The sequence below is a fragment of the Rhagoletis zephyria genome, unplaced genomic scaffold (assembly GCF_001687245.7).
Source record: "Rhagoletis zephyria isolate East Lansing unplaced genomic scaffold, Rhagoletis_zephyria_1.1 Rzeph_scaffold_02243, whole genome shotgun sequence".
Classification (NCBI taxonomy): domain Eukaryota; kingdom Metazoa; phylum Arthropoda; class Insecta; order Diptera; family Tephritidae; genus Rhagoletis; species Rhagoletis zephyria.
Window position 1 is genome coordinate 4,966 of NW_016159327.1, and position 26,643 is coordinate 31,608.

The window sequence follows — 26,643 nt, forward strand, 5'->3', positions numbered from 1 at the left end:
TATAATTCGATGAAATACATCATAATCAATCAAAAGAATTTCGGATTTTTTGTTAGTTAGGGCTTTTTGTATTTCGAATTGTTTTAATCTTATAAGTTTATGCAATTTTCCCCTAAATAGGCGTGAAGCTACTCCAGAAGCCTTCACTTAATTATATTAGGCTGACTATTCCAATTAATTTGAAAAATTAAAAATTCAAAACCTGGTTAAAAAAGGAAACTGTAGAAAAAGCGCTCGGAAATGCATCATCAAATTTTTTTTTCGTATAACTGTAAAAAAGCAAAAAATTACGAAAAAATGCATCAAGGGGTGCCATTAGAAATGCATCAAGCCAAAGCATCAGTCTCTTTTCCTTCTGAACTATAATTGATGGAAATGGCTTACCGCAACTAGGTTCCAATTAGGCATTTAACCGTGGTTGCGTATATTGGACATTTCCATCAATTATAGTTTAGAAATAAATGCATGTGATGTTTTGGCCTGATGCATTTCTGAAGACACCCAAAGAAGGATTAATGCAAACTTGGAGCACCCTGTGTTCACCGCCATCTGACGGTGTATCGCGTAAGCTCGGCACGCTCACTCCCAGCGCTATGCTCTTTTTGATTAGTTGGCAGCACATGTCATTTATCTGTCATTTGCAGTGGAAAAAGATTTATCGCCAGAAATTTTTTGCAGCGTCTTTTCCGAAGTTATTTCCTGGTAAGTTTGTTAACCAATATTTTTGCATGTTAATTTCTTCGACAATATAACGTTATAACAATATACAATAGTGGCAAAATACGATTTATGTACGTAAATGAGTGCGAAGCGCATAGTCACCGTTCGGTGAGGCAGTCACCATTCGGTGAGGCAGTCACCATTCGGTCAGCTAAAAAAGCAAAAAAATATTTGCAGATCCTGATTTATAAGCGTTAATATNGAGGCAGTCACCATTCGGTCACCTAAAAAAGCAAAAAAATATTTGCAGATCCTGATTTATAAGCGTTAATATTATGAGAAAATTCATCCGGGAAGTGATAAATACACACTAAATACTGTGGAAAGTGATATTAAAAATTCAAAGCATCATAAGAAGCATTCCTAACATGATACAAAAGTGAGGTTATGTATGGCGCTTTCACTTATGACTGCGCCAAGTTTCGCTTGTTCTTGTGTCAGCATACACATTCTCCTAAACGTGTTTGGGGAATGATGCTGGAGTGACAGTCCTTGGGCAGCGTCGTTCTTTGTAAGTAGACCCGACGGTCGTGGGAACGCCAATTCTCGCGATGTAGCGAACAGAAAATGTATTCTATCATTCTTGGCAAATTTTCGCCTGACTTGCTTTGCATGTATTTAGTTCTTTGCATTACATATCCATATCGTTTCTTAATTACTTTCATAATCTAGGTCATGGTCGATTCGGATGATGAGTATGATCGCAAGCGTCGCGACAAGTTTCGCGGCGAACGAAGTTCAGGAGATAGTTACCGTTCTGAGAGACGCGACGATCGACGCGGCGGCGCTGGTACTAGTGGAAGTGGTCGCGATGATTGGTCGGAACGGTAAATATGTTTAAAGAGTTATTCCGTTATAGAATCTAATGCAAATACTGCAACCAGGAACCCTTTCCGTGGAGGTGGGGGAAGTGGAGGAAGTGGAAGGCCCAGACCCGACTATCGTGACTACCGGGGGGGAGGGCGTGACCGCTACGGGTCGCCAACCCGGGAAATGCCGCCAGCAAAGCGCATGCGTCCGGACTGGGGTGACGATTTGCGTGGGAATCCTCGTTATGGTATGGGTCCAAATCTCTTTGGTTTGCCTTATGTAATATATACCAATATTACTTAATGCAGGTTATGATCCATATCTTATGCATGCCTGGAACGAACACTATGCTGCTCATAGCTATCACGGCGGCTTCGCCGGTCATGGACATGTTCCCCATGCAGCACGTGACCAGCCGAGCACAAGTGATATGCAGACTCAACCTGCCATGCTTACGTTGAAACAATTCTTAGATACCCAGGACGATGGTATTTCAGACTCGGAAGTTTTGCGAAAGTACACTGAGTACAAAATCGAGTTTAAACGCCAACAGTTAAATGAATTTTTCGTTGCGCACAAAGATGAAGAGTGGTAAGTAATGAGAAAAGCGTAAAAGAAAATTAACAAATAAAACCCCAGATTGTTTCTGAATATATAGCTCTACAACCGTTTGCTACTGTTCTAAACGCGCTTCTAAAATAAAAATAAGCACTGGAAATGTAAAGTGTTTGTTAACTTTCTTTTACTTATACATATGCATATATTTGATTTAACTACCTCTCTGATATGAATTAAAATTTAAAATTGTTGTTAAGTTTTGTATAATCAAGTTTTTCTCTACAGCTATTTGCGTATGGGGAGCTATACGTTACTTGAGATTTGCTGTTGAACTCATGTATGTGCAAAATATTGTGCAGCTGGTTGCAGCAGCAGCTCAATTTTAGCGAAAATGCGCTCGTAGCTACTACAATATGTACCCAACTACCACTACTACTACTACTATCACATTCTCGCGTTGCTCGTATATATTCAGAAATATATAACGAGATTTTCGAATTTTTGTAAATTTTGCACTGGGCGAGCAATGCTCTAGTGTGTTAATTTGATCGCGTTTTAATTTTATCCGCTTATCAATCGAAACACATACCAATAAGATATGAAAAAAATTTTAACCAAGAGGTAAGATTTGGGTATTTAATTCATAGTTAAATTTAAATGATATCGAAGAAAATTTTGTACTTTTCAACTACTTCTACTGGACCAAGGAAAATTCCAAAATTTTAGTTCAGCGATTTTTTTTATGTGCGAAGTTGTTAATCTTCGCAAAAAGTATTACCTACTTCTAACCATGGGAAACCAAAACCCAGTTTGCATTAAACCAGCATTTATTTAACAACATATATGTATCAAATAAATTTTATAGGCTACATATATTTAACGTATACATTCCGATCGTTTGACTTTCTTTTATTTCCTTTTATTAGGTTTAAAAACAAATATCATCCAGTAGACAGTGTTAATCGCAAACAAGAACAACTTGGTTTCTTAAAGGTATATTACAGTAATTATACAAAATGCTATGATCAAATATTTGCCTAATCGTATTACTATTTTAACTTAGAAACGGGTTGAAGTTTTTAATGAACTCTTGGAAAACGGCCAAGTAAAAGCAGTGACCGTTGATACATCTCAATCAGATCCGTTGCTTCGTCTGCTTGACACAGTAGTTATTAAACTGGAAGGTGGTACGGATGATGATCTGAAAATACTCGATGAGAAACCTCGAGAGTATACCTTCCCAGAACGAAACTTTGATAAAAAGCCAGAGCGCGACGACGATGTAATTATAACATCCGTGGGTAAGAAACTCAAAGAGGAGGATGAACCTAAAGTCATATCACCGCGTCCGATACGTCGCGCACCCGTTTCTGATGATGAAGAAAACTGGGACGATGATGATGCCGATGACAATAAAAACTCTACCCACAAAAGTGATGATAAAAGAGATATGTCAGATGACGAAGATAGAAGTGAAGATGACGAAAAGAGCAAGGATAAAAAATCTTTGAAACGTAAACGCACCAGCTCTGAATCATCTTCTTCATCGTCCTCGGATTCGGATACCAGCAGCTCCAGTTCTAGCGATGAAGATGATGATGATAAAATAAAAGACAAATATGATTTGAATATAGTTAAAGAAGAGAAGGTAGAAACCGAAAAGGATGAGACAGATGAAATTAAAGAAAAAAATGAAGTTGATAAAGTTATAGAGGCTGAGAAGGAGCCAGAAGCGGCACCAGTTGAAAGCAAAGTCAACGGTGAGGAAGAAAAAACTCCTGAGCCAGAGCTTTCCCGAAATGGTTTGGAGGCAGAAAAGACGACCGATGATACTACTAACAAAAATGATGGGGAAGAAAATGCGCAAAAAGTGGATACTGATAAAGTGGATGAAACCATGATAGATAATGAAAATAACAAAGCTGTTAGCGCAAACAATGATGATGCTAAAAGTGAAGAAACAAATGCCGATAAAGCGAACTCAGTTGTTGATGAGGATAACAAAGAAAGCGATGCTGAGAAGACGAAAACGAATGACGACCAACCTGAGACTATTGACTTGGACAAAGTCAAGGAGGAACCCCAGCCCCGCGCGCTCCACCGGACTTCTTCAATATTCTTGCGGAACCTTGCGCCGTCCATAACCAAAGCTGAGATTGAAACGTTGTGCCAACGTTTTGATGGTTATTTACGTGTGGCTATAGCCGATCCTTTAGTTGATCGGCGCTGGTACCGTCGAGGTTGGGTAACATTCAAGCGGGACGTGAATATCAAAGAGATCTGTTGGAATTTAAATAATACGCGACTTCGAGACTGCGAGATGGGCGCAATCGTGAATCGTGACTTAAGTCGACGTGTACGACCGGTTAATGGAATGACAGCGCATAAATCCATCGTCCGAGCCGACATCAAACTATGCGCAAAGATTACTATGAACTTAGACGATAAATTCAAGCTATGGGTAAATATTATTTGCAAGTTTAATTGTACATTTATTATTACTTGTCTACTCGACAGGATAAGGAGTCTGATGGGGATGCTAAGCAAGCATGCGATAATTCCAAAGGTAATGGCGACAGTGGCGGATCATATGGCTTTAAGTCAAATAATCCAGTTCTACAAAACATTACGGATTACCTTATCGAAGAAGCATCAGCAGAAGAGGAAGAATTACTTGGCATCTCTGGCGAAAATAAAGAATCGGACGGCGAGATAATTGAGAGAGATGCACCACTTATTTCTGTGCTTGATTGCTTGATTTTATATCTTCGTGTTGTGCATTCCGTTGATTTTTATAATCACTGCGAGTATCCATATGAGGATGAGATGCCCAACCGTTGCGGCATAATACACGCGCGTGGCCCGCCACCCTCAAAAGTCACACAGAATGATATACAGGATTACATCAAGAATTTCGAAAACAAAATGCAAACGTTCTTAGCTAAGGCAACAACTGTTGACGATGAAGAACTTAAAAATTTAGGAAGCAAAGACGCCGAGGCTGAGGTGGAAAAATTCGTACAGGCAAACACGCAGGAATTGGCAAAAGATAAATGGTTGTGCCCGTTGTCGGGAAAGAAATTTAAGGGCCCAGAATTTATACGCAAACACATATTTAATAAGCACACGGAAAAGGTGGATGAAGTGCGCAAAGAAGTAGAGTTTTTCAATAATTATTTGCGCGATCCAAAAAGGCCACAACTTCCCGAGCATGCCAGCACCACTAAACGGACCACCTCGGAGTCTGGCGGCCTAGGGTATATTTACCAGTTATAATATTGCGCTCTTGTTTATTTCTAAGCCGTTTTCTATTTTTCGTTAGGTACCGACCACCGATATATCCGCCTGCATTTATGCCACCATACGCTGCTTATGCGCCGCCTATGATGATGCCCGGTCGTGGTGGGCGCGGATTTGGAGCTGGCCGCAGGTAGTTAAAATTTTGGAATCGATAACTTTTTGAATGTATTTCATGTTTTTCGAAGTAGTTTAAGTACTTTATATTGGTCTGTTTATTTTGCTTGTCGAAGTTTAAGTTCTTTATCCACTCTATATTTACGAATGTATTGTGAAATTTGTTGTGTACAAACTTTTTACAGAGAACCAATGGAGCAACAACGTCGTATTATTGGTTATCATGACCTGGATGCACCTGCAAATTTCGATATGTTTGATTAAAATGCTCTGATTCGTAGCAGTACAACTATAACAACTTACAACTGCTCCATTAATTAATTTTCATATTTCTTACAGCCGCTTTCACCAGCAATTTAAGTGGAAAATACCTTTTTATTTTCTGTCAAACTCCATATAAAATTAAAAAACTTAAAATAACTTTCACTTAAATTGCTTTCGTGAAATTGGCTGTTAATTTTGTTTCTTTAGTTTAATGAACTAAGTAATTTTAAATAATCCCTAAATAAAAATGAATAAAAGAGACTAAATATAAATAAATTGTATTTATGCTTATATGCTTACAGACCCGCGAATAAGTATCGTCAATTAACACAGTACAGGGACTTGGATGCCCCTCAAGAACCAGTTGACATATTCAACTAAAGCTGTGCTACATTAAAAATTAAGGATTTACTCAAATTGTATTAAATTAAATACCCTAAAATTTTCCAATAATTACTGCACAATAAAAATATCGGAGGAAACCAAGTTTTAGATGCTCGTTTAGAAAAGAATTTTAAAACAAATTCATATTTTTATTAAATATGTGTATTGAAAACTACTGGTTAATTATGTAGTTAACTGTTGTTCTTTATAAACGTACAGTGCCGGAACAAAGTATTGGCACAGCAAAATTTTCACAATATATGCTAATATTTTTCCGTTAATTTCGTATAATAATATTGTTCATTCTACAACAAAAAACATAAAAGTATAATTCCTAAACTTTGTGCAAGATTTCATGCAAATTTTCAACTTTTTAATTTTTTATTAATTAATTTTTTTTTGAGTATGCAAATTTGTAGCCTAATCAATTTTATTATAATAAAGTACAAGTTTATGTAGCTAGGAATTACCGTTGTTCGAAAATACTTTATATGGAAGAAATGCAAAACACCTTCAATAAAAAAATGCTCAAAAATCAATGCGATTTTTGACTAACTCCAAACTTGCATTTTTTTACTAGAATTTAATGGGCTGCAAAACTGAATACTCTAATTCTGAAAAAAATCTGAATAAAAAGTGGAAAATTTGGAAGAAAATTTGCTGAATTTTTGCGAGTTTTGCACAAAGTTTAGGAATTATACTTTTATGTTTTTGTCTTCGGCGTTGTAAAAAAAGATGAGCTGTGAAAGGCCATTGCATAGCGTTAGTACCAGTGTTGCCACGACGCCATGAAAATATGTATCGTAAGGGAAACAAAAAATGGATCAAATGTATCACACATTTTTTATTTAGGTATCAAATTATCAAGTATGAAAAAACTAAAAAAAATTCTATTTGGATTCACCATCGCTTTTTATTATTGTCAATAACCGAAAAATCATTAATTCGCATTCATACACATACATATGTATGTTTGTACATGAAGAAAGATGAAAGAAAGACATTATTGTTTTTAATCTTGTATAGATACTAACAAAAATATTATGTATAGATTTTATAGAAACTTGAATTCAAATATATGTACATCTTAAAACTATTAGCTGTCGATTATTTACGTTAAATATCAAGTTATCTGATACATTCCACGTTAAACTGGTTGGAAATTAAGTCAAAAAGCTGATACTGCATTCAGTGTCGACTTTATTTTTACCCATCATATTCTCAACAGTTTGTAATGAAATTCTATTTCTCTTTTCAATTTGGATCAATTTTAAATCTGAAAATATACGCTCTGCAGCTTCAGAGCTATATATGAGGCAAGTAAAGTAAATTAATTAATTAATGAAATCAGCTCTTTATAGTTACATAGTTCATTTGAGGCATTTTTCTTTAAGCTTATTTGACCCCGAAACGTTTCAACATTTTCGATCAAATTTTAAAAGCTGCCACTGCATACATACATAAATATTTTCTCTTTAACATGTATCAAAATTTGTATTACGCGAAAAATTTAAGTATCTCCGTGAAATTAGCGAAAAATAAGGTATCTTCCGAAAATTTGCACAAACACGAACCACTTTTGAAGTATATGGATCAAAGCGGCAACACTGGTTAGTACGCTAGGGCCAGTTTTTCAGTGCCAGTTTAAACTTAGATTAAGTCAACTGAGTTTAAATTGAACAGCTGGCTGACATTTGATTGTCTGATCTTAGCTTAAACCACCCAGATCGGGCGCTTTAACTTAGTTTAAACTACGGCCGTGTACTGGAAAACTGGCCCTATGTTGCACAAAACCACCTCCAGAGGTCGTCTTCGGCGTTGTAAAATAGAATATGCGCTGTGATTGGCCATTGCATACCGTTAGTACGCTATGCTGCACAAAACCATTTCCAGAGGTCGTCCTCGGGCTCGGCATCGATGTCTTTACATCCCTATCTACTATAGGTTTTGTGATTATAAAGTGAAAGTTGCTTTAGCGCAGTGCTCGATTTCTATGTGTATAAAATTTTGGATTTGCCGAGACAGTAAAATTTTGTTAAAGCATAAACAGACGGCAGCGTTGATCCGTATCAACTCGGGGAATTAACTTCAATTGATCCGGATTTAGTCCGAGTTAACCTGACATCCAAATCGTCACACAGATTGCCTTACTTGTTGGAATCGTGATATATTATACCTTTTAGAATGTATAATCAATCAAGACGAAAAACACCACAATTTTTGCAAATAAGATGTCATTGTTTCTTATATGGCGAAAAATATGTATGTAAATCTGACTGTGAAAAAAGTTTAACTTTATGAAGTTAAACAAATTCAATAGTAATTACACTGTATTTTTTATTAAATATGCATATTGAAAATTACTGATTAATTATGTAACTGTTGCTCTTTATAAACGTCATTAAGCGCCTTCAGTACAGCATCACTCAACTTGCTGCCAGCGACATTATCCAACTCTTTTTCCAGGACTTTGGCTGCTATTAGAAGTTTCTCGCGAGCTAAATTAAACGCATCCAATGCCCTCGATGCATCATCTTCGGTTTTATTGGCGTTGGCAAGCAGACGTTTACCTCGTTCAACCAGAACTGTTTGCATTTCGTACAGTATAATGCCAACGTAAATTGACAAGCGTATGGTATAAGGGTCTAGTTTTTGACAGATCCCGTAAAGCTGCTCACAAAGTTGTAGTTTCTTAGTCAAGAGCCCATCGTCCAATTTTCCAAGCAAATATCCAGACTCGGTGCCGTATAACTGAATCAGCGTATGTTTCAAATTGAACAAATGGTAATGGTGCGGATGCAAAAACTTTGATAGTTTCTCAATAAGCGCCTCCAGTTGCTTCACTGTGGGCTTGCGTGCCAACAGGCTTTCAATCTCATCGGCCATTTGTGTGAGAAGATATCTTACCTATGTATGTATGTAAGAAAAATGTGGACTTATTGCTTACATGTGTACTATGTACATCTGACTGTGAAAACAGTTAACTTTAATAAGAGTTACATGTGGATCATAAGTACTCACCTCCTCCCCGCTGATGGTAATCGGGCACTTGTTGCATGCCCAATCGCTCTTCATATCCAGTGGATCCTTCGGCAATTGTATGCCGTCACAAGATTTTCCCTCATCGCCCATGCAAAGCATTGTACTAAAATGGGTGGCATATTCTGTGGGGTCTCGGCACCGTTCACATTTACATAGAAAGTGCTTCGTCATGGCCAAGTGCTCCTGACGCATCTGTGTGCCCCACAGCATATTCGAGTACATGATGATGAGGTGCTCGTCGCGCTCAATATCTCTGCCGGCTATAATGGATATCTTAAAGCCGTTGCGCTGATCAAATTGAAAGTAGCAGTTTGGTTGGCAGGCGTGCTCCATCATGCACGCCATGTAGTAAACGCCGCTCAATTCAATCCCTGATGGCAAATTAATACACATATAATTCGTCTCGATGATGCCACAAATGCGGTGCAGTAGCGCGTTGTCATACTCGTGCAGATATTTTTGCTTTTGTTTTTGTTCTACGCTTTTTAGTCGTTGCAGGAAGTTCCGTTGTAGATAGCACACAATCCGCTTTTCGGCATCACTGTACATGGATGAAATATGAACTCATAAATACTTAAGTACACAAAATTTAAAATTAGTAATTTGCTTACTCGTGTAATTCAGAGCCCACGCGCTCCTTCTCATGGCTTTGCATATCCATCAGTTCGGCCCATTTTTTCGGATTTTGCCGTTGCAATAATAAACACTTCAGCACAACTAAGGCGTCCGTACGAAAGTAGTCGATCAGTGAGCGTGGTTCTGAAGAAGCTGGACCAGGTCCCAACATGAGTATGGCACATTCAGCGCCATGGAGGTCTGCATTGTCCAAACCGCCACAATTCGCCGAACATGTTGGCCATTGGCATCTGAAAACGACCATAAATTTAAATATTTATAACTTCCGGTGTCCGGGTCCACCGTGTATGTATGTACATAAGTATAAAAAATACTCGGACTCATTTCTTTTGCTAATTTTTACTCACTTCATAATTTTTACTGTGAGCACAGTTTAACTTTAATGTTAACAAGTTACTTACTTCGGGCAGTAATGAATTCCCATACGGCAGGGTGTGAAACAGCCTACACATGGCATAACTGGCACTTGTTCTTCGCGCTCGTTCAGATACCATTTTGGACCGACAATAATGGGAATTTCAGTAAAAATGACACTGTCTGCTTTAATGCTGCGCTTGGACTTTAAGTAACGCCCTAAATCCTTATCTTCAGCCATGCGGAATGGCCGACATTCCGATTTATGTTGCTTCCAGTGTTGCTTTTGGTGCTCGGCGCCGCAATATTTGACCATCTTGCAAGCTGAGCAGTAAAGTTTAGCAGGAGTTTGGCACACGGCACAGTTGGTGGGTGAAAGTGATTCTGGCCGTGGGGTCGACATATTTGTTTATCTTATAATAGAGTTTATCAAATTTTGTTAAAGATAAGAATTTTTTAGCTTCTAAACTTTTAGCTTTTTAATTTTTCTTCAACTAATTTAATTCGTGTATCTAATGTAATTCGTGTAATTAATGAATACAGATGAGAATAGTATGTACGAATGCCTGAATTTCAAGTATTGGTACTTTGGTGTTTTATTTATAGCACACTTTCCATGCACTTGTGTGATTTGCTGACACAAAATGCTAAGAATTTTCATGTAAAACATGAAGCAAATATATAATCGACGAAGAATAATATTTGGATGCACGCATATACTCGGCTGCGAAAATATTTTAAATTTGACGACGACAAAAAAAACAGTGTATAGTACACTGAGCTACTTTTTCGATATAAATTCAAAAAATTTTCCAGATGAAGCGTTACTAGATCGTATGCGTACCGATTTAAAATGGAACGGAAATAAACTACACGAAATAGGGAATATCAAAACTATTTTGGTCTTGCATAGAAATATTTTATAACCTGCAACGGATAATGAAATCAAGAAAATAAAAAATTGTTCACTAATACCACAACTAAAACACGGTTTCCATCAAATCAGACACGATCCATCAACTATTGTGTCGATTAAAATTTTTCAAAGGACCATTTTCTTCCTTCGATAAAAGTGAATTTGGAAAATTTTTTATAATTCCTTCAACGTGCACTAAAACGTTTTCTTCATTTCAGACCGATGGCGTCTCCATACCATTTTGCATGGAAAAGCAAATACAAGTACAAAACGAAACTAAGCTAGTGAAAAAGAGAAAACTGAAACCAGGTGAAACAGATTGTACAGGAGATTTAATAAAAATACGTGCAACAAAGTAAATAAAACTACGTAAATATACGAAAGATTTCACCACAAAATCAGAATTAGGTTCGTTCGCGTAGCTGTTAATTGTTCATGTTTAACCAAAACTNATACAGGAGATTTAATAAAAATACGTGCAACAAAGTAAATAAAAATACGTAAATATACGAAAGATTTCACCACAAAATCAGAATTGTCTGCAAATTCATCGAACTTTCGTGAATACTGTAAATTTCAGCTTGAAATACTGTAGCAAAAACAAAAAAATTTCTCGCAAAGAAAGGTGGCTCAACAAAAAGCCTGCAACCACATTGCGAAACAACTGGTCCCCAACAGAGAAGATAGTACGTTAATATGTATAGGTTCAACCGAGATCGCTGTGAACTCGCCAATACGCGGATATAGGCGAGGACCTAACCGTCTACTTCTAACAGCTTTAAAGGTGAACGAATTCCGGACAACAAAACTTTGTGCCAAGTGTTACAATATGTAATGAATATAAACGTCCAAATCGCCCCACAGGTACCAATTTTGCCCAAAATGCGGTACCTGTTGGAATCGAGACGTCAGTGCTGGGAAAAACATACTCTACCTGGGAGAATGTATCATCAAGCAAAACGAATAACACGAAAATTTTCGAAAATAAGATGTCACTATTTCTTGTATAACGGCAACTTTACGGTTTAACTTTAATGTTAATCACTTCTTAATTCAATTTTATCTTGTGTTAATAGATGTGGATGTTGCTCCAGAACCTGTTGCTGCTGTCGCATGTTTTTCACAACACCTCGTATATTCCAGCCATGCCTTAGCAAGGAGTTTTCGACGTTGAAGTGTCCATGCCGTATGCAGCGTATAGCTGTGCAGTGCGCTACTGTTCGTAATTCAATGCCCATTTCATTTACCAACGCTGCTAAGTAGTCTTCACATTCGTTGATAGCATGAACCTCTACTGTAAAATCGGGGCGTTGGAAATAAATCAGTTTGATGCCATAAATTACTGGTTGTGTATTATCAGCTGGGCGAACTAGACCTTTGCAAGCGATTTCATAGGCTGCTTGCGATTGCAGATCTACACCACAGAGTTCGAACATTTTACGTTGGTGTGAAGCTTGCATGGAGGCAGCCAACGAGCTCATCCGTTCTGGATGCACGTGTCGATAATCAGAGCGCACAGTAATTCGGGAATCAGGGAAATTCGTTTCCGTCGCAAAACCAAAGCGTCCAGAGACATGATAGGCCCGCAGCGGACGATTTATTTGTATCTTATGTGATTGGCGTATTCCCTTATTAATTCCAAACACTGAAATATGGAATAATGGTTGAAATTCTATACATCGTTGATGAAATGTAGAGAGGGCCTAACTGACATTTTTTTATTCGGGTTACGATTTTAAGTATCTATATACATATACTATTATCAGTGCCGGATTGAGGGCAGGGCCGACGGGGCCGCGGAATAGCGCCCTCACAATTGGGGGGCGCCCATATGTGATGACGAAAGAACAAAAAAATATTTTTTCACAGAATACAGGAAGGATCGCGGACATGTCAAAGAATTCGGAAATAAGGGAGGGGTGAGAAAGTACAGGCGGAAATAATAAGCCGGATCAAAGAGACAAAATATTCGTAGTATTCCGTTTCCGTTCATAAACGAGACTGCCGGGGGTAGTCGTTTAATACTGAATGCAACATGAGCGAAAAGTACAAAGGAATTCAGGCGAGAACTTCAAGAGAACACACGTGGTATAAAGTCAATAATTAACGATAATGTTGAAATTAAAATATAGTTTTTTTTCCAATTAATGGTATATAATTATTAACTCAAAAGGAGACCTTACATATATAACGGCCTCGAGCCCCACATTCTTAATCCGACCCTGACTATTATACTAAAACGAATCTTCCTTAGAGTCGTAACTTAAAACCCAACGATTTTATAAAATTTCTCAAAACGCCCAAGGCACACGACGAATCTTCCTTAAAAATTTTAGAGTCGTAACTCAAAATCCAACGATTTTATAAAATTTTTCAAAACGCCCAAGGCACAGAATTCGTGGCTGCATTTCTTTCTTTATTCATTCTGAACGTTTGGAATAAACTTTTTTGTTTACTTATTCTTTAGAACGTTCCTGATGATATGTTAACGTATATTACAAACGCATTATTCTGGCTGTGAAATTGGATTATCTGAAATGTGTAAAGAAATACAGCCTGTATGTGTTGGATTTTTGCCTTTCCTGTAGAAAATGCAAAATGTCAGTTTGGCTTTTCTATTAGCCTGCTCCTGTACTCCAGTATTTAATAAGCAACGATATGCATGTATGTATATATCGTTACCTTAATATAGAAAGGCCCTATCAAAATATTTGTTTTTTTATATAGTAAAAAAAAACTATTAAAATTGGAATTATTCAATTGAAGTTTTCTTAAAGCACTGGTTAAAAAAAAATTAAACTAATTTAATGGAGTAGCAGCTGGTATTAAATTCTATTAGGTCCTTAGTGAGTAATCTCTTTGTCTTGTACAGAGCTAAATTTGGAAAATGAGTTGGGGCCTCTCTACATTAAGGTGACAATAGTTGCGTTCCAGATGCTTCACGATATTCACGAAATTCACGATTTGCAGGAACAGCTGTTTCCCCCATTAATAAAATTTATGGGAGGTGGTCACCTGGAACGACTTCCTGTAAAAACCTGCAAATCGTGAAGCATCTGGAACGCAACTATTATGAACTTTTACTTGGTGTAAAGGGTAAACTTACACAATACACCACTTGTGTGTCTGCCCAACCCAGCTACAAGTGCACAACGTATATCGGATATTTGATATCGTGGTCCTGTGGCCAATATATGATCAGATAAATCAATAGATTCCATCTTTCGTAGCAATGGATTCGCAGCTCCTCCTGGTTCCAACAGCGGTATTTCTAGCTTTCGAGGCTCGCGGACTTGCATTTCATTTAAATCTAAACAAAATTTAAGTACATGAAATTTTATCTAAGCTGTAAATCATATAGATCCGGGTACCTTTGGTTACGTTGTGGAGTATCGCATTTTTTACATGCTTGACTTTCATTCCAGCTGGCTTATAGATGTTCATAATCCCATTTAAATTTTTGAAGACTGTGGGGGCGTCATAAACCTTTGTCAAAGACATTTTGTATATAAAAATTACATTTATTTCTGTGCAAAATGTGAAAATGTTTTTATTTTCGCCTAAATTCGTTTAACAGCTGATCTCGACAGTAGTTTTACATCCGCAACAGTGTTTAGTTTAGTAAGTATTTTACATAAAAATATGTCGCTCTTTTACTAAAAGACTGCCAAAACTCTAAAATTGATATTTTTAGGAGACGCATTTAATGCCGTTTTCTCATGTAGGTTTTAAAATTTATCTGCCCTTCAAATATATTTTTTCAGTACACAATTTTTGTTTATAGCCTATAAATTTTAAAAGCTACTTGAGAAAACGACCCTTACCGCCGGTTACACCAGCAATTTAAATCGAAAATTATTTCTTTATTTCTGTCAATTTCCGTATAAAATTCAAAAAATTAAAATAATTCTGTACTTAAATTGCTTTCGTGAAATTAGATGTTAAAGTTTTAAAATTGATCCTGTAGAAAAAGAAGATGCATATCCAAATTTTTAGTAAATGAGTGTACATATGTAATTGAAAACTGTAAAATCGTTATATAAATCTGTGGTCATAAGCAATAACCGACTAAGTCGAAAAACCTGAATTCGGGAAAAAACGTTTTAAACATTTCGATTGTAATGTTAACCTTATGGGTAAACCAAAATATGTCGTCTATAACTTTTTAAATAGCCTATCTGGCGAGATGGGGATTTCCCACACACATGTAATAGTAGTTGCAGAATACGATAGCATATATACATATGTAACTCAATTCTTTCTTAAATCGACTTAAGCGGTTATTGCTTATGACCACAGAAATATTCATGAGAAAAGTTTAAGGCTATCTGCACACTTGTCGTGCAATCATGGTTGCGTTATCGTATCGCCCTTAAATTTTGAGCCGAGCACATGCACTCTTGTCGTTATCGGCAAATCGTAGAAGATGCAGAAACAGATAAATACGACACTGTAATTTGCTAATCGTTATGCACGCATTATTTGTTTACATTTTATGGGGAAAATTTAGTGAAAAAGTTAATATTTGCATTAGAATTGCTTAAAAATTAGTATTGGATACAATTTGTGAAAATTATTAAAAATTGGATAATTGCAACAAAATTCATTAAATACCAGAATATTAACTATCAAATATGGCCAAATTGTAAAAAGCCTCTGCCTGCGTGAACAAAACACATTTCAGGAAAAGAAAAGAGAGATTAATGAAAATTTATGTCTAGAATTGTTGCAGCACAGTTCATAATTTTAAAATTGCAGGCTTTTGTAAAAATTTTGCGTAAATATCAACCAAAAAACAGAAAATACCAGCTATAAGCGTATTCTTAGCCGCCAAATCAATAGAAATATCACGACCGAGTGTGCGAAAGTGTAGTCGTCACGTAGTCTTTGCATCATGATTGTGACGTTGAAGCAACTGTGATTGGACGACCCATGTGCAGAAAGCCTAAGCGCGAAAGCACACAACGTCTATTGCATCACCGTCACCGTCAATGCCAGCGTCAACGGTGATTATGCGGCAAGTAACACACTATCCATATACCATTGCGCCCGTTAAATCAAAAACTCGCTGCTGCTGTTTGCAAAAATTGCGTTGAAAAAATTTAAGTTTAAATAAACAAACAATACACAGAAAATAGTTGTCACTTGACGCAAACGCATAAGTAAAGTTGAAAGTTGAGCTAATTTGTGCGTCACCGTCAGCCTTGTTCATGTAACTTGCTTCATACAAATGGACGTTATGTACTTTCACTTTAACACACTGTTACATAAAATCATGCATGATAAAAAAAATAGGAAGGTAGAACCGCTGAGAGGAATTTTTCAAATTCTTGACGTTTGCAAGCAATTTAATTTTAAAATTTTACTCACAAACTCACGCACACATTCCCATTTTCAATCTCGAACAACAAAAACTTTGAACAATTCCTTTTTTTTACTCTAAATTTTATGTGATTTTAAAATGTTGGCAAACTTCAAAAAAATATCATGACCGACGAATTGAGAGAACGGTTTTACCTTACCATGTTTTTAGCATGAAATCATCCACTGTTCCGAACAGCTGGTTTTTCAATGCGACGCTGTTCGTTTCCTTTGGCAGTTTTCATAAAATTTGTCAAATGTTAATTAGGGTTGTAAAAAAACATTGATATTATCGATATTTAAAGAATCGATATTTCGATAGTTCGAGTATCGAATTAAAACATCGATGTTTTTACCGATTTTTACAAATGGCTTGCTGCTGTCTTTAAATATTGCATACAATTTGAAATTGGATATATATAGTTTGTGTTAGAGAATGAAATTAATTTTCATAAAAAAGTAACTAAAATTAAATACGAAAAAAATTAATTGTAAAACTTGTCAATATGAGGTGGGTTTATATATTGGAACGTAGTATTATAGAAATGTATTTAAATTTCAGTTTAGTTGTTTTTCCGACCCGCCGACTTTTCATTCGACGGCCAGTTCGTCGGCGAGTCTATACGAAGTTGTTTGGCAAATTGGGTGATGACGCTAAGCGATTTTACAATATCACTGATGGGCACTGCCTTGTCCGCGGGCAAAGCTCTTTTAAGCTTTCTATACATTTTGTATAGAGAGCAGAGAAAGCGGTTAAACTTCATTATAGACGATTTCGACATCATGCATATAACATGTGATCGATAAGGCAGTCGTTGTATCTAACTGTAACTTCTACCTCCGATTTGTGCTAATTAGCATTGAACAACCGGCCCTAAAAGCTCTGTCGGCCCAACGCTGATTTAAACCAATTTAACTATTTCTTAGAAGACTTACACTTATACTTATTTATGTACACTTATTAATTGTAATGTACGAACTTATTAAAGGAACTTACTTAGGTATGATTCCATGAGACCATTTACCAAACGCTCGCATACAATTTTAAATCGCACCCAAAACGAAATGGTGAAAAATTAGTAAACATCTTCGATGTTTTTACTTAACATCGGAAACGTAAAAACCTTGGCAAACATCGATGTTTGAAGCCACGACTATCGATGCTGCTCGATATTTTTTTATATCCCTAATGTAAATTTGTTTTTGCTGTTTATGCACGTGCGTTGTATTTCGGTTTGTTTGGATCAGAATTTTCAGTTGACTGTTTTCAAAGGATTTCGGCTTTTATTGAATGTGTAAAATATAGAACAATTACTGAGAAATGAAGTGGACAACATCAAATTTGAAAAACCCTAATTATAATGAAAACCACGAACTCTACGTTGGCACAAGTACGGGCTCCTTTAAAAGTAAGTTGCTACATACCTTCATTGAATAATTGCATGGTTGGCTCTTATCATCGTGCTATTTTACGCTTTATAAATGTATTCTTGAAATTAATTTTAAGATTTTAACTCGCCAAGAACGCCTCGACCATCTCATCCAAAAACCTTTAGCCATTGTTTCGCCATATCATTTCTAATCAATGGGCACTGTCACACGATCAATAGTTATTGACTTGATCCAAGTATCGCGTTATTTAATGACCGTGTATATCACAAAAATTCTAGATATATATTTCGAAATCTATCAGTATTCATACCGATATTGATCGTGTGACGATGCCCAAACTGGCGTGCATATCGAGCCCTAACTATAAATATTAAAACGTCATACCTTTCGTACCTTATTAAAATTCCTCAGGATTTGTGCCCAATGTTGAGGAGAATCCGTTTGCCCAACGTAATTTATATGACATCAACCAACTAGAAAAAGATGATAGGGTTACAGCTCTGTCTTTTGGGAATGACTGCTCTGAAATTTTAATTGGGCGCGCCAAACAGAATGCTCAGCTGCATTCATTGCATACCGATAAAATAGAGCGCACCATCGATTTTAAATTTGCCCCCGTAGTGGGTTTGGCACGCTTTGACGAATATTTAGTGGCCGGCTTTTCAAATGGCCAAGTGCAGCGCATATCACTAGAAAATAGCTCTGAATCAGAGTTTGTGGTCAGTAGCGGCGACGACATGGTACATTTACGCCAATGTCCTACAAGTCCCAACCTAGTAGCCACCGGAGGTAAAGGGCGTAAAAACAATTTGAAGATTTTCGATATGGCCGCCGATGGTAAACAATTGTTCAGCTCGAAAAATTTGCCCAATGATTATCTTCAGCTTGAAGTACCAGTGTGGGATAGTGATGTGGGCTTTATAGATTCACCGCATATACTGGCTACCTGTTCACGTTACGGTTATGTTCGTGTTTATGATACCCGTAAGCAACGGCGTCCTGTTCAATGCTTTGCTACCGAGGAGCAGATGAGCTTTGCCACTCTGACAGCACATGGGAACTACATATATACCGGAACAACAATGGGAGCTATGAAGGTAAGTAAAAAAATTTTATTATTATTATTGAAACTAAAACGAAAACTATGTATTCAGGCATTTGATATTAGACGAATGAAAACATTCGTCCATACTTACAAAGGCTTCACTGGCGCTATCAGTGATGTTTCACTAGATAGCTCTGGCAAATATTTGGCCTCTGCTTCCTTGGATCGATATGTCCGTGTCCATCACGTGGACTCTACAGTCCTTCTCTATCAATGCTATGTAAAGTCAAAGGCTACACGAATCTTAATACGAGAATCAGCGGGAAGCCTCAACTGTGCTCCAAATGACGAGACAGAAAAAGGCTTGGTTGAGATTGAAAGTAAAAGCTCAAAAGTCAATGATGAGGATCAAAAGCGTTATGAACCAGAAGATAAGGAGTACGAGGACATGTTTAAGAATATGCAAACAGTTTGGTAAGTAACCAGATTTAAATTATGTATTGTGATTGCGTTTGAGGTTTAATTGTTATTTTTTAATCTTTCACAGTGAAATTGAAGATAATGATGAAACTGAAGGGGAAACAGAATCAGCCGAAGATACAGAAAATAATACGAAAACCGGATATAAACGAAAAGCTGAGAAGCATGTTGGTAAAAAGAAGAGAAAAAAAGAATGAAAATATAAAAAGCCTATTAATTTTGCTTCAAAAGGATATTTATGTTTTTTTATAATATTTTTAATTTAACAATGATTTTAGGTTTAAAACACTGCTTATTCCTTGTTTTTGGAATATCTATTTCACAAAATTTAACGGAATAAGACATATATATTTTTTTTTCACATAAACTTATCAACATATACACGGGTCAACGGCAAAAGGACTGCATATTTCGAATTTAGTAGCTTTCTGCTTTGTTAATATGAAGATGTAATTACCCGATTATTTTCTGTTCTGAGAATGACCGAGTGGCTGAAGTAAAACGCTGCGGGCCTTGTAGTTCACATATAAACGATGTGTGCAGTAGTAGGCGAATTCGATTAGGGATACCATACTAATCCCCAGGCACAAATTGAATACTCCTCCCAAATCCGCTGGATATATGTAGTCAAAAAATATTTTAAATTATTTTGTTAGCCAACATTACTTACATAAAAGTCCGATCCACGACATTACGACCACCTTCCGTATTGCTGGCACTGTTTGCCTGGTCAAGTAAGCGCGAACGATGAAAGTGTCCTGTGAGTCAATCGTCATGCTGCAAATATAAATGTATTTTGAAATATAAACAACCGTTTGGGTCAAAGTTAAAATACACGTACTAGTGTGGGCTAACCGAATAGTTGTGCAATTTTAAATCAGTTTTGTAGGCCAAAGTTGAATAAGTGACGTCATAGCAGTTTGGTAGACAACTTTCGCACTTTACACTTTTAAATTCATCTAAATAAAAATAATGTAGGAGTTAAATGAAATTCCCAGTTGATTTCCTATGCATTCGAAGACTCCATACCATAGTTAGTCGAATAACATGCACTGTCATTTAACTTGCACTCGCGATAAGCGGCCACAGCATTGGGTATGTGATAGGGCACACATTGGCAAGTCTTCATTATCGCTTCCGTTCGACAAGCGAGCGAGCATGCTGCCTGCCGGTAGTTATGCAGCTCGAGATCGTCTGAAATGAGGCAATCGCGTTTACCTTGCGACAGTTCTAGCACCTCAGTCGAAGAGCTTTGGACAGTTGGTGAGATTTCAACGAAACTCTCGGAGTTGGACGTAATTGTAACCGAAGACGTGGCTTCTGTAACATAGTCCATGGGGTGGTGTGCCAAGACGATCAAGCCAGTTGAAAGATTGCGTTCGGATCCCTCGACGCCCACCACAGTTAAGCCTCCATCTATGCCGAAAAGGTTTGCAGAAAATGGTACATATGAGAGATTTTTCGGATTATAGTTAAATGAACAACATGGACCCAAATACGAAGTTGTCGATATGAAGGAGAGATATTCGTGCTGCTGACGACACGGGAACTCGGTGATACCCCAATAACAACGCTTGACGAAGTCGTCACAGCTGCCGCTGACGGCTTTGGCAGCCTCATATATAGTTTTATTATTGAAACGTAGTACATCGTCGGCATATCTGAAGCTTTCCTGTGTTGGAGCTTTCCAGTTTTGATCGGTAAATGCGTTGATATAATCCAAGCCGATGGCAACATCATGGGGATCTATGTTGTCGGGAATGTTTCTGTGGAAGTTATAAAAAATCTTAATGTGTGATCCCAAAATTCAAATACGAGACTAACAATGTTGTTATGTAACGCTGCACACGCTCGCGATTAACTACTTTGGGACTACATATGGTGATGCCCGGAAATGCCACGTCGGTTATAGCCAGATCACTCGATATAGTATTCAAAATTGGATATGAGTAGAATTTTAACCATAATTTCAGCGATAAGTAAACACCGAGTAGAAATAGACTTATGAGTACAGTTGACCAAATCCACCTGTTTATTTATTAAAATACGTATACAGTGAAAGTTCTCATAGACGGACGCACTATTAAGCGGACATCTCCTATAAGCGAACACATTCTTGGGAACGAACAGTTTTTAGTTTTTTTCCACACAAAACACTCTCCCATACACGGAATTTCCGATAAATGGACGCCGACACTCAAAAATATCCCGCTATGAAAAAAAATCTCCCATAAGCGGTCCAACTTCGTTGAAAGCTCAAGGGGAACCCGGCTCTTTTTTTAAAGATTAAGAAAGCATTTTTTATAATGAAAGATACGAGTAAACTCGAAATTTCTGAATGTTCCCCAAAAGAATAAGTAATAAAAATTCATGGCCAGTCAAAAAATCTTAGGAGCATAATGGTTAAGTTGAATTCAAGTCTGAGGCACACTAAAGTCGATGTTAAAACATCGTTGAAACTGGCATCGATGTATCGTCAATTTAGCGATTTTAGGCAATTCTAAACATTATATTATCGATTTTTCAAAAATATCGATGCATCGTTTGCGGGATACATACAAATAGCTGAAAATTTTTAAAATCGGACAATAACCACGCCCACATCCCATATAACGGTAATTTGGAGAAATACGAAATCTTCGATAAATCAGTAAATACCGAAGCTAATTTAATCAAAATTGACGTTTGCAATAATTCTTTAGCACAAAATACGTTTATAAAAAAATTTTCGAAAATGGGAGCGACAAAGGCCACTTTTGACCGCATATGTGTATCGCGGTAAACGTTCGAGCAATTCGTACCAAACTCGGAATGATTATTGTGCTTGCCACATACAAGCAAAACGCTGAAAATTATTAAAATCGGACTAAAATTACGCCCACTTTTTATATAACGGTAAAATTCAGAAATGCTTGAAACTTCGATATTTCGAAATGTAAGGACGTTAATTCACACAAAATTGATACTAACAACAATCCCTGGAAAAGAAGTAACATTATTATGGAATTGTGGAAAATGGGCGTGATACCGCCCACGTATAACTGTTTAAGTTTATCGAAGACGTTTGAAATAGGGTTAAAACCACCCCTGCTTAACGTTTAGTGGTAGTTTTCGGAAAGGTGAATAAAACTATATTTAATAATTGCGCCAGGTATCTAATGATCGGCACCGCTCGAACTTAGACTTTTTTACTTGTTAATCCATCCTCTTTTTGTCTCTTGAAGAATAAATATTTTTTTTGATTAAATTAAAATAAAATTTTTTAAATTTGATTTTTAATGATATTTTTTACGAAGTTCCTATAAGCGGAATCACCCATAGGCGGACATAAAGTAGCTGACCATCGGTGTCCGCTTATGGGAGCCTTCACTGTATACAAATATAACATGCATCCACATATCGTAACCCAAAATGCAAAACGCCGTAATAACATCGTCGTTACTTATAAAAAAAATTCAAAATTCACTTTTTGATTGATACGACGCATTTCAAAAAATTAGTAGTGGCGACCTTTTGCATTTAAGTGATGAGCCTAACTACGACTTTTTTGCTTTTCAGGTGACGATATGTATGTATATATGTAAGCATGCACATACCTAGAAATGCCATTTGTTCTATTCCGCCGCAGCAGCCACAATCCACTCACTTTTGTAGTTTGCGTATATTCCCAAAATGTGTCCGCTACGGCTAGTCGCAGCCTTTGTGCCACATTTTGGGGATTCAGTACTTTCGAATGAAAACGTCGAGGTTGATGGAGTTTGGTACGCTCCTTTAATTTATTGCTTTTCGCGTTTTGCTTCCACACATGAAGGAACATTTTGTGTTACTAAGTACAATACAAGCAAACTGAAATTTTTTTTTTATGGGAATTCATGTATGTACATACATACATGCGTACATATATGCCCTTCTATTCTTAATTATGTATATCCTCTTTAACGGTTAATTGTCACTAATGTAGTTAATTAAAGGTTAAGTGCTAAAGTTGTTTGCAAGAACAGAAATAAAAGTAAATTTAGGTACATACTAGAGGTTTACCCCGCCGAGCCACGCCACCGCCCCGTTTTTTGTCGTTCCTCACGCACCGCCGCCGAGTTACAAAAATATCGGCGCAGCGGCGGCGGCGGCGGCGGCGGCGTTCGGCGCCTAAGGACTTTTTTACAAAATTTTCATGATGTATGCACATTGAAATAAATCGTTTGAAAGAGCTACTTACTACTCGTATAAATAACGCGTTTTTACGAAACGAAAATTTCATGTCTAAACGAGTTTTTTTTTACCTAATTTGGGCCACTGAATAAGAATTTTTCCAAAAAAGGCGTAACTCAGAAAAAAACATACTGTTAAATTAGAGTCGAACACTGGTAACTGACAATTTTTTTCCGCAGTAGTCTTTTTTTTCAATACTACAATAAACTACTTTGTTATATACTACAACAAGAAGAAAGTTATCACACAACAAAAACTTTAACGCTAATATCTCAGAAAGGAGTTTAAACAGAAGCTCCCTTGTACATCTTACTCCTCAAATATTGGAGATAAAACCAAAACAAGTTGATTTTCGTGTGTATTTTTTTTTTTAATAAAGTAAATATAAAAGATTTTTAATAAAAAGCAAAACTTTTTTTTGCAAATTTTTACATTCGTAAGTTAACATAACGGTAGATAAGATAATTACAAATATTTATTAATAGTGACAAAAATTACTCCAATAACTTAAATTTTTAAATTTTTAATTTTTATTTTTTAATTTAAATAGTACATACGGATCGGAAGAGAACATAGAGAACCAAGTATGTATGTATATATGTACTTTAGATCTTCTGTTCGCCCATCCATCAGCGCCAGGCATTCAACATTTTGATTCAATTAGGAAGTAACAAATCTAATTCAAGAATGAATTAAATATAATTATAATCTGAATTGGCATGGCGAATGCCTAACGCTGACGAGATGACATGATAAGATTAGTAGTCTCATGGCTCTTTCTAATCTATCTTATGGCTAGTAGCGCCGGCGTTTCCAGACGCGCTGGCGTCGCCGCCGCCGCCGATTCTTTTTGAAGTTGACCACGCCGCCGCCGCAAAACTTGCCGGCGTAAACCGCTAGTACATATAGTACTTTAGTAACCCTGCAGTACGAGGGGGCGACTACAGGACTGATGAATCGGTAGCTACCTGGTAAACTCCGTCAATTACCGACCGACTTCTTGTCCGACCGACTACTTGTCGTAGGCGGTAGTCACCATCGGCTCTCCCTGCACTACCGGGAGTTACTAAAGTAGTCACTTGCGTGATTTATAGGCGCCCTCTGTCGTAGTTTTACGCTATTCTGCTTCCGACTGGTTCGACTCTGCACTACCATGTGCACTACCTAATGTTTTTCGAGCTACTTTTGTTTGTAATTTTTGTATAAAAATACCGTCCAAGCTTTAAAAAAATCCCTCTAAATCACAGTTTAAAAGTTAAGGAAAATTCAACAATTTTTCATCAAAATTTCAACTTTTTTATCTGAACCTTTAGAACATTTTTTGGTGCACAGTTTTATTGCCCATAAAATTTTAATTCAATGAAGTGCAAGTTTAAAACGGCTAAAACATCCCGTTGGTTTTTAAATTTTTTTTTGTGGTGACGGATTTTTAAACTTTTTTCCATATAAGCACGAATTTCTTATGAAATTAAACATAATAAACAAATTGCACTTGTTATATAAAAAACCCCGAAAAGCCGTCTAAACAAAAAAGTTCTCAAAAACCAATGCGATTTTTTAGCCGGTTGAAACTTGCGGAAGTGCACTAAATTGACTAAAATTGTATGGGCTATAAAACTGCATACTCAAAAATGTTCTAAAGATTCAGATTAAAAAGTTGAAATTTTAATGAAAAATTTTTGAATTTTCCTAAATTTTGTATAAAGTTTGAAACTGTGATTTAAATGGTTTTGCCCGATTGGCTCCACTTTTCGAGATAGCGGTACTTGAAACTTTGCTTAAATTGTAACTATTTTATAAAATTACTCCCTCAGGTTTGAGGATATTTTACTAAAATTGTGCACACGATTGTATTTTAATATTACCTCCACTCAATCATCGAAATCGGTTCACTATAACATCTAGCTACCATACAACTGATTGATCAGAGACGTGGTTTTGCGTTATAACTCCTCCAATTACACAGGTAAAAATTTAGTATAGGTTCACTTTAACATATAGCACGCTTACAATTTATTATTCAGATAAGAGGTTAGAGTTATAGCGCCAGAACACATATCTGAGTATTCATTTGTATTGGAGGTATATGTTAAAGTGAACCTATTTCGATAATTTTAAGGAATAACTAAGGTAATATTAAAAAACCGTTATATGCAAAATTTTAGTAAAATAACTTCAAAGCTGAGAGAGTTATTAATAAAATAGTTAAAATTAATCAAATTTTCAAGTACCGTTACCTCTAAAACCGGAGCGAATCTGGTAAAACGGGGAAGCCATTGCGAAAATATAAGTTTTGGAATTACACAAACAAACGCCGATAAGTAAATGCTTAGTTTTGGGTCGTAGATTATGGATCTGTATACCGCTTTTCCAGTTCAAGCCATTTTTTCAAGATATTTTAATTGTTATGAAGAAAACTTCAAACTTAACGGGGAAAAAATTAAAAAAAAAAAAATAACAAATCTTTTGTAATTTTTTCTTTTGTATTAAAGCCTGTTCTTTTGTAAAAAATCAAGTTACTAACGATGCAAATTGATCGATAAAGAAACAAGTTTTGCATGATCAAATGAAAATGTGCCATAATTGTTTGTATGAGACAGCAGAAGTTAAATGTTACTCATACGCCATATCGTACATGGCCGTACTCGTATGTACTTCCTCCTACATGGCATATGAATAAAATTTTTTTAATTCGAAATGTAAACCTAAAATGAAAATATCTTGGGAATACGACCAAAAATCAAGTTTACGTGTCCCGGGCTGCTGCTATCGCTATCCATAAAGGGCTTCCAAAAGTGCCTTCAGTAAGTAGAAGGTTCGTTACCGAAGCTCTTCTAAAGTTTCTTGGTTAATTAATAAAATTCATAATTTTTCACGGGTTTGATTCAAATATATTTTATTGCAACTTAAAATTCATAAATTGTAAATAGGAACAGCCATGCCAGACTTCACTTAAGAATAATTAAGATATCTTCCTGATTTCCCCTTCCCCTTCCCCTTCCCCTTCCCCTTCCCCTTCCCCTTCTTCTTTCCCTTCTTCGTCTTCGTCTTCGTCTTC

General features: G+C 36.6%; 5 protein-coding genes across 8 annotated transcripts; 2 read left to right on the forward strand and 3 right to left on the reverse strand.

The window, feature by feature from the left end:
* Window positions 1-598: 598 nt before the first annotated feature.
* Window positions 599-6,252, forward strand: Ars2 (arsenic resistance protein 2). 4 transcript variants are annotated; one of them, XM_017620739.1, is made up of 9 exons: window positions 599-702; window positions 1,393-1,547; window positions 1,605-1,777; window positions 1,839-2,121; window positions 3,015-3,081; window positions 3,152-4,549; window positions 4,606-5,345; window positions 5,411-5,518; window positions 6,069-6,252. In XM_017620739.1, the coding sequence occupies exons 2-9, from the start codon at window positions 1,396-1,398 to the stop codon at window positions 6,145-6,147; spliced, it is 3,000 nt and encodes a 999-aa protein (XP_017476228.1). In that variant the 5' UTR covers window positions 599-702; window positions 1,393-1,395; the 3' UTR covers window positions 6,148-6,252. The 4 variants fall into 4 exon arrangements, with proteins under 4 accessions (XP_017476228.1, XP_017476230.1, XP_017476232.1 ...); XM_017620741.1 differs by lacking the exon at window positions 6,069-6,252 and adding an exon at window positions 5,688-6,024; XM_017620742.1 differs by lacking the exons at window positions 599-702; window positions 1,393-1,547; window positions 1,605-1,777; window positions 1,839-2,121 and adding an exon at window positions 2,420-2,709.
* A 927-nt stretch (window positions 6,253-7,179) lies between these two features.
* Window positions 7,180-17,900, reverse strand: SmydA-5 (SET and MYND domain containing, arthropod-specific, member 5). Its single transcript, XM_017620744.1, has 5 exons — window positions 17,885-17,900; window positions 10,230-10,595; window positions 9,804-10,058; window positions 9,172-9,733; window positions 7,180-9,057 (listed from the first exon to the last, which is right to left on the reverse strand). The coding sequence occupies exons 2-5, from the start codon at window positions 10,583-10,585 to the stop codon at window positions 8,518-8,520; spliced, it is 1,713 nt and encodes a 570-aa protein (XP_017476233.1). The 5' UTR covers window positions 10,586-10,595; window positions 17,885-17,900; the 3' UTR covers window positions 7,180-8,517.
* On the reverse strand, window positions 9,103-14,716 carry LOC108366364 (probable tRNA pseudouridine synthase 2). Its single transcript, XM_017620746.1, has 4 exons — window positions 14,470-14,716; window positions 14,205-14,408; window positions 12,110-12,743; window positions 9,103-9,120 (listed from the first exon to the last, which is right to left on the reverse strand). The coding sequence occupies exons 1-3, from the start codon at window positions 14,597-14,599 to the stop codon at window positions 12,136-12,138; spliced, it is 942 nt and encodes a 313-aa protein (XP_017476235.1). The 5' UTR covers window positions 14,600-14,716; the 3' UTR covers window positions 9,103-9,120; window positions 12,110-12,135.
* On the forward strand, window positions 17,629-19,609 carry l(2)k09848 (WD repeat domain 74 lethal (2) k09848). The gene is made up of 4 exons (XM_017620745.1): window positions 17,629-17,868; window positions 18,263-18,948; window positions 19,006-19,370; window positions 19,444-19,609. Exons 1-4 carry the CDS (start codon window positions 17,781-17,783, stop codon window positions 19,571-19,573), a joined length of 1,269 nt encoding a protein of 422 aa, XP_017476234.1. The 5' UTR covers window positions 17,629-17,780; the 3' UTR covers window positions 19,574-19,609.
* A 226-nt stretch (window positions 19,610-19,835) lies between these two features.
* Window positions 19,836-23,995, reverse strand: ppk6 (pickpocket 6). Its single transcript, XM_017620747.1, has 6 exons — window positions 22,973-23,995; window positions 21,201-21,404; window positions 20,406-21,142; window positions 20,218-20,335; window positions 20,047-20,153; window positions 19,836-19,989 (listed from the first exon to the last, which is right to left on the reverse strand). The coding sequence occupies exons 1-6, from the start codon at window positions 23,191-23,193 to the stop codon at window positions 19,838-19,840; spliced, it is 1,539 nt and encodes a 512-aa protein (XP_017476236.1). The 5' UTR covers window positions 23,194-23,995; the 3' UTR covers window positions 19,836-19,837.
* Window positions 23,996-26,643: the final 2,648 nt, after the last annotated feature.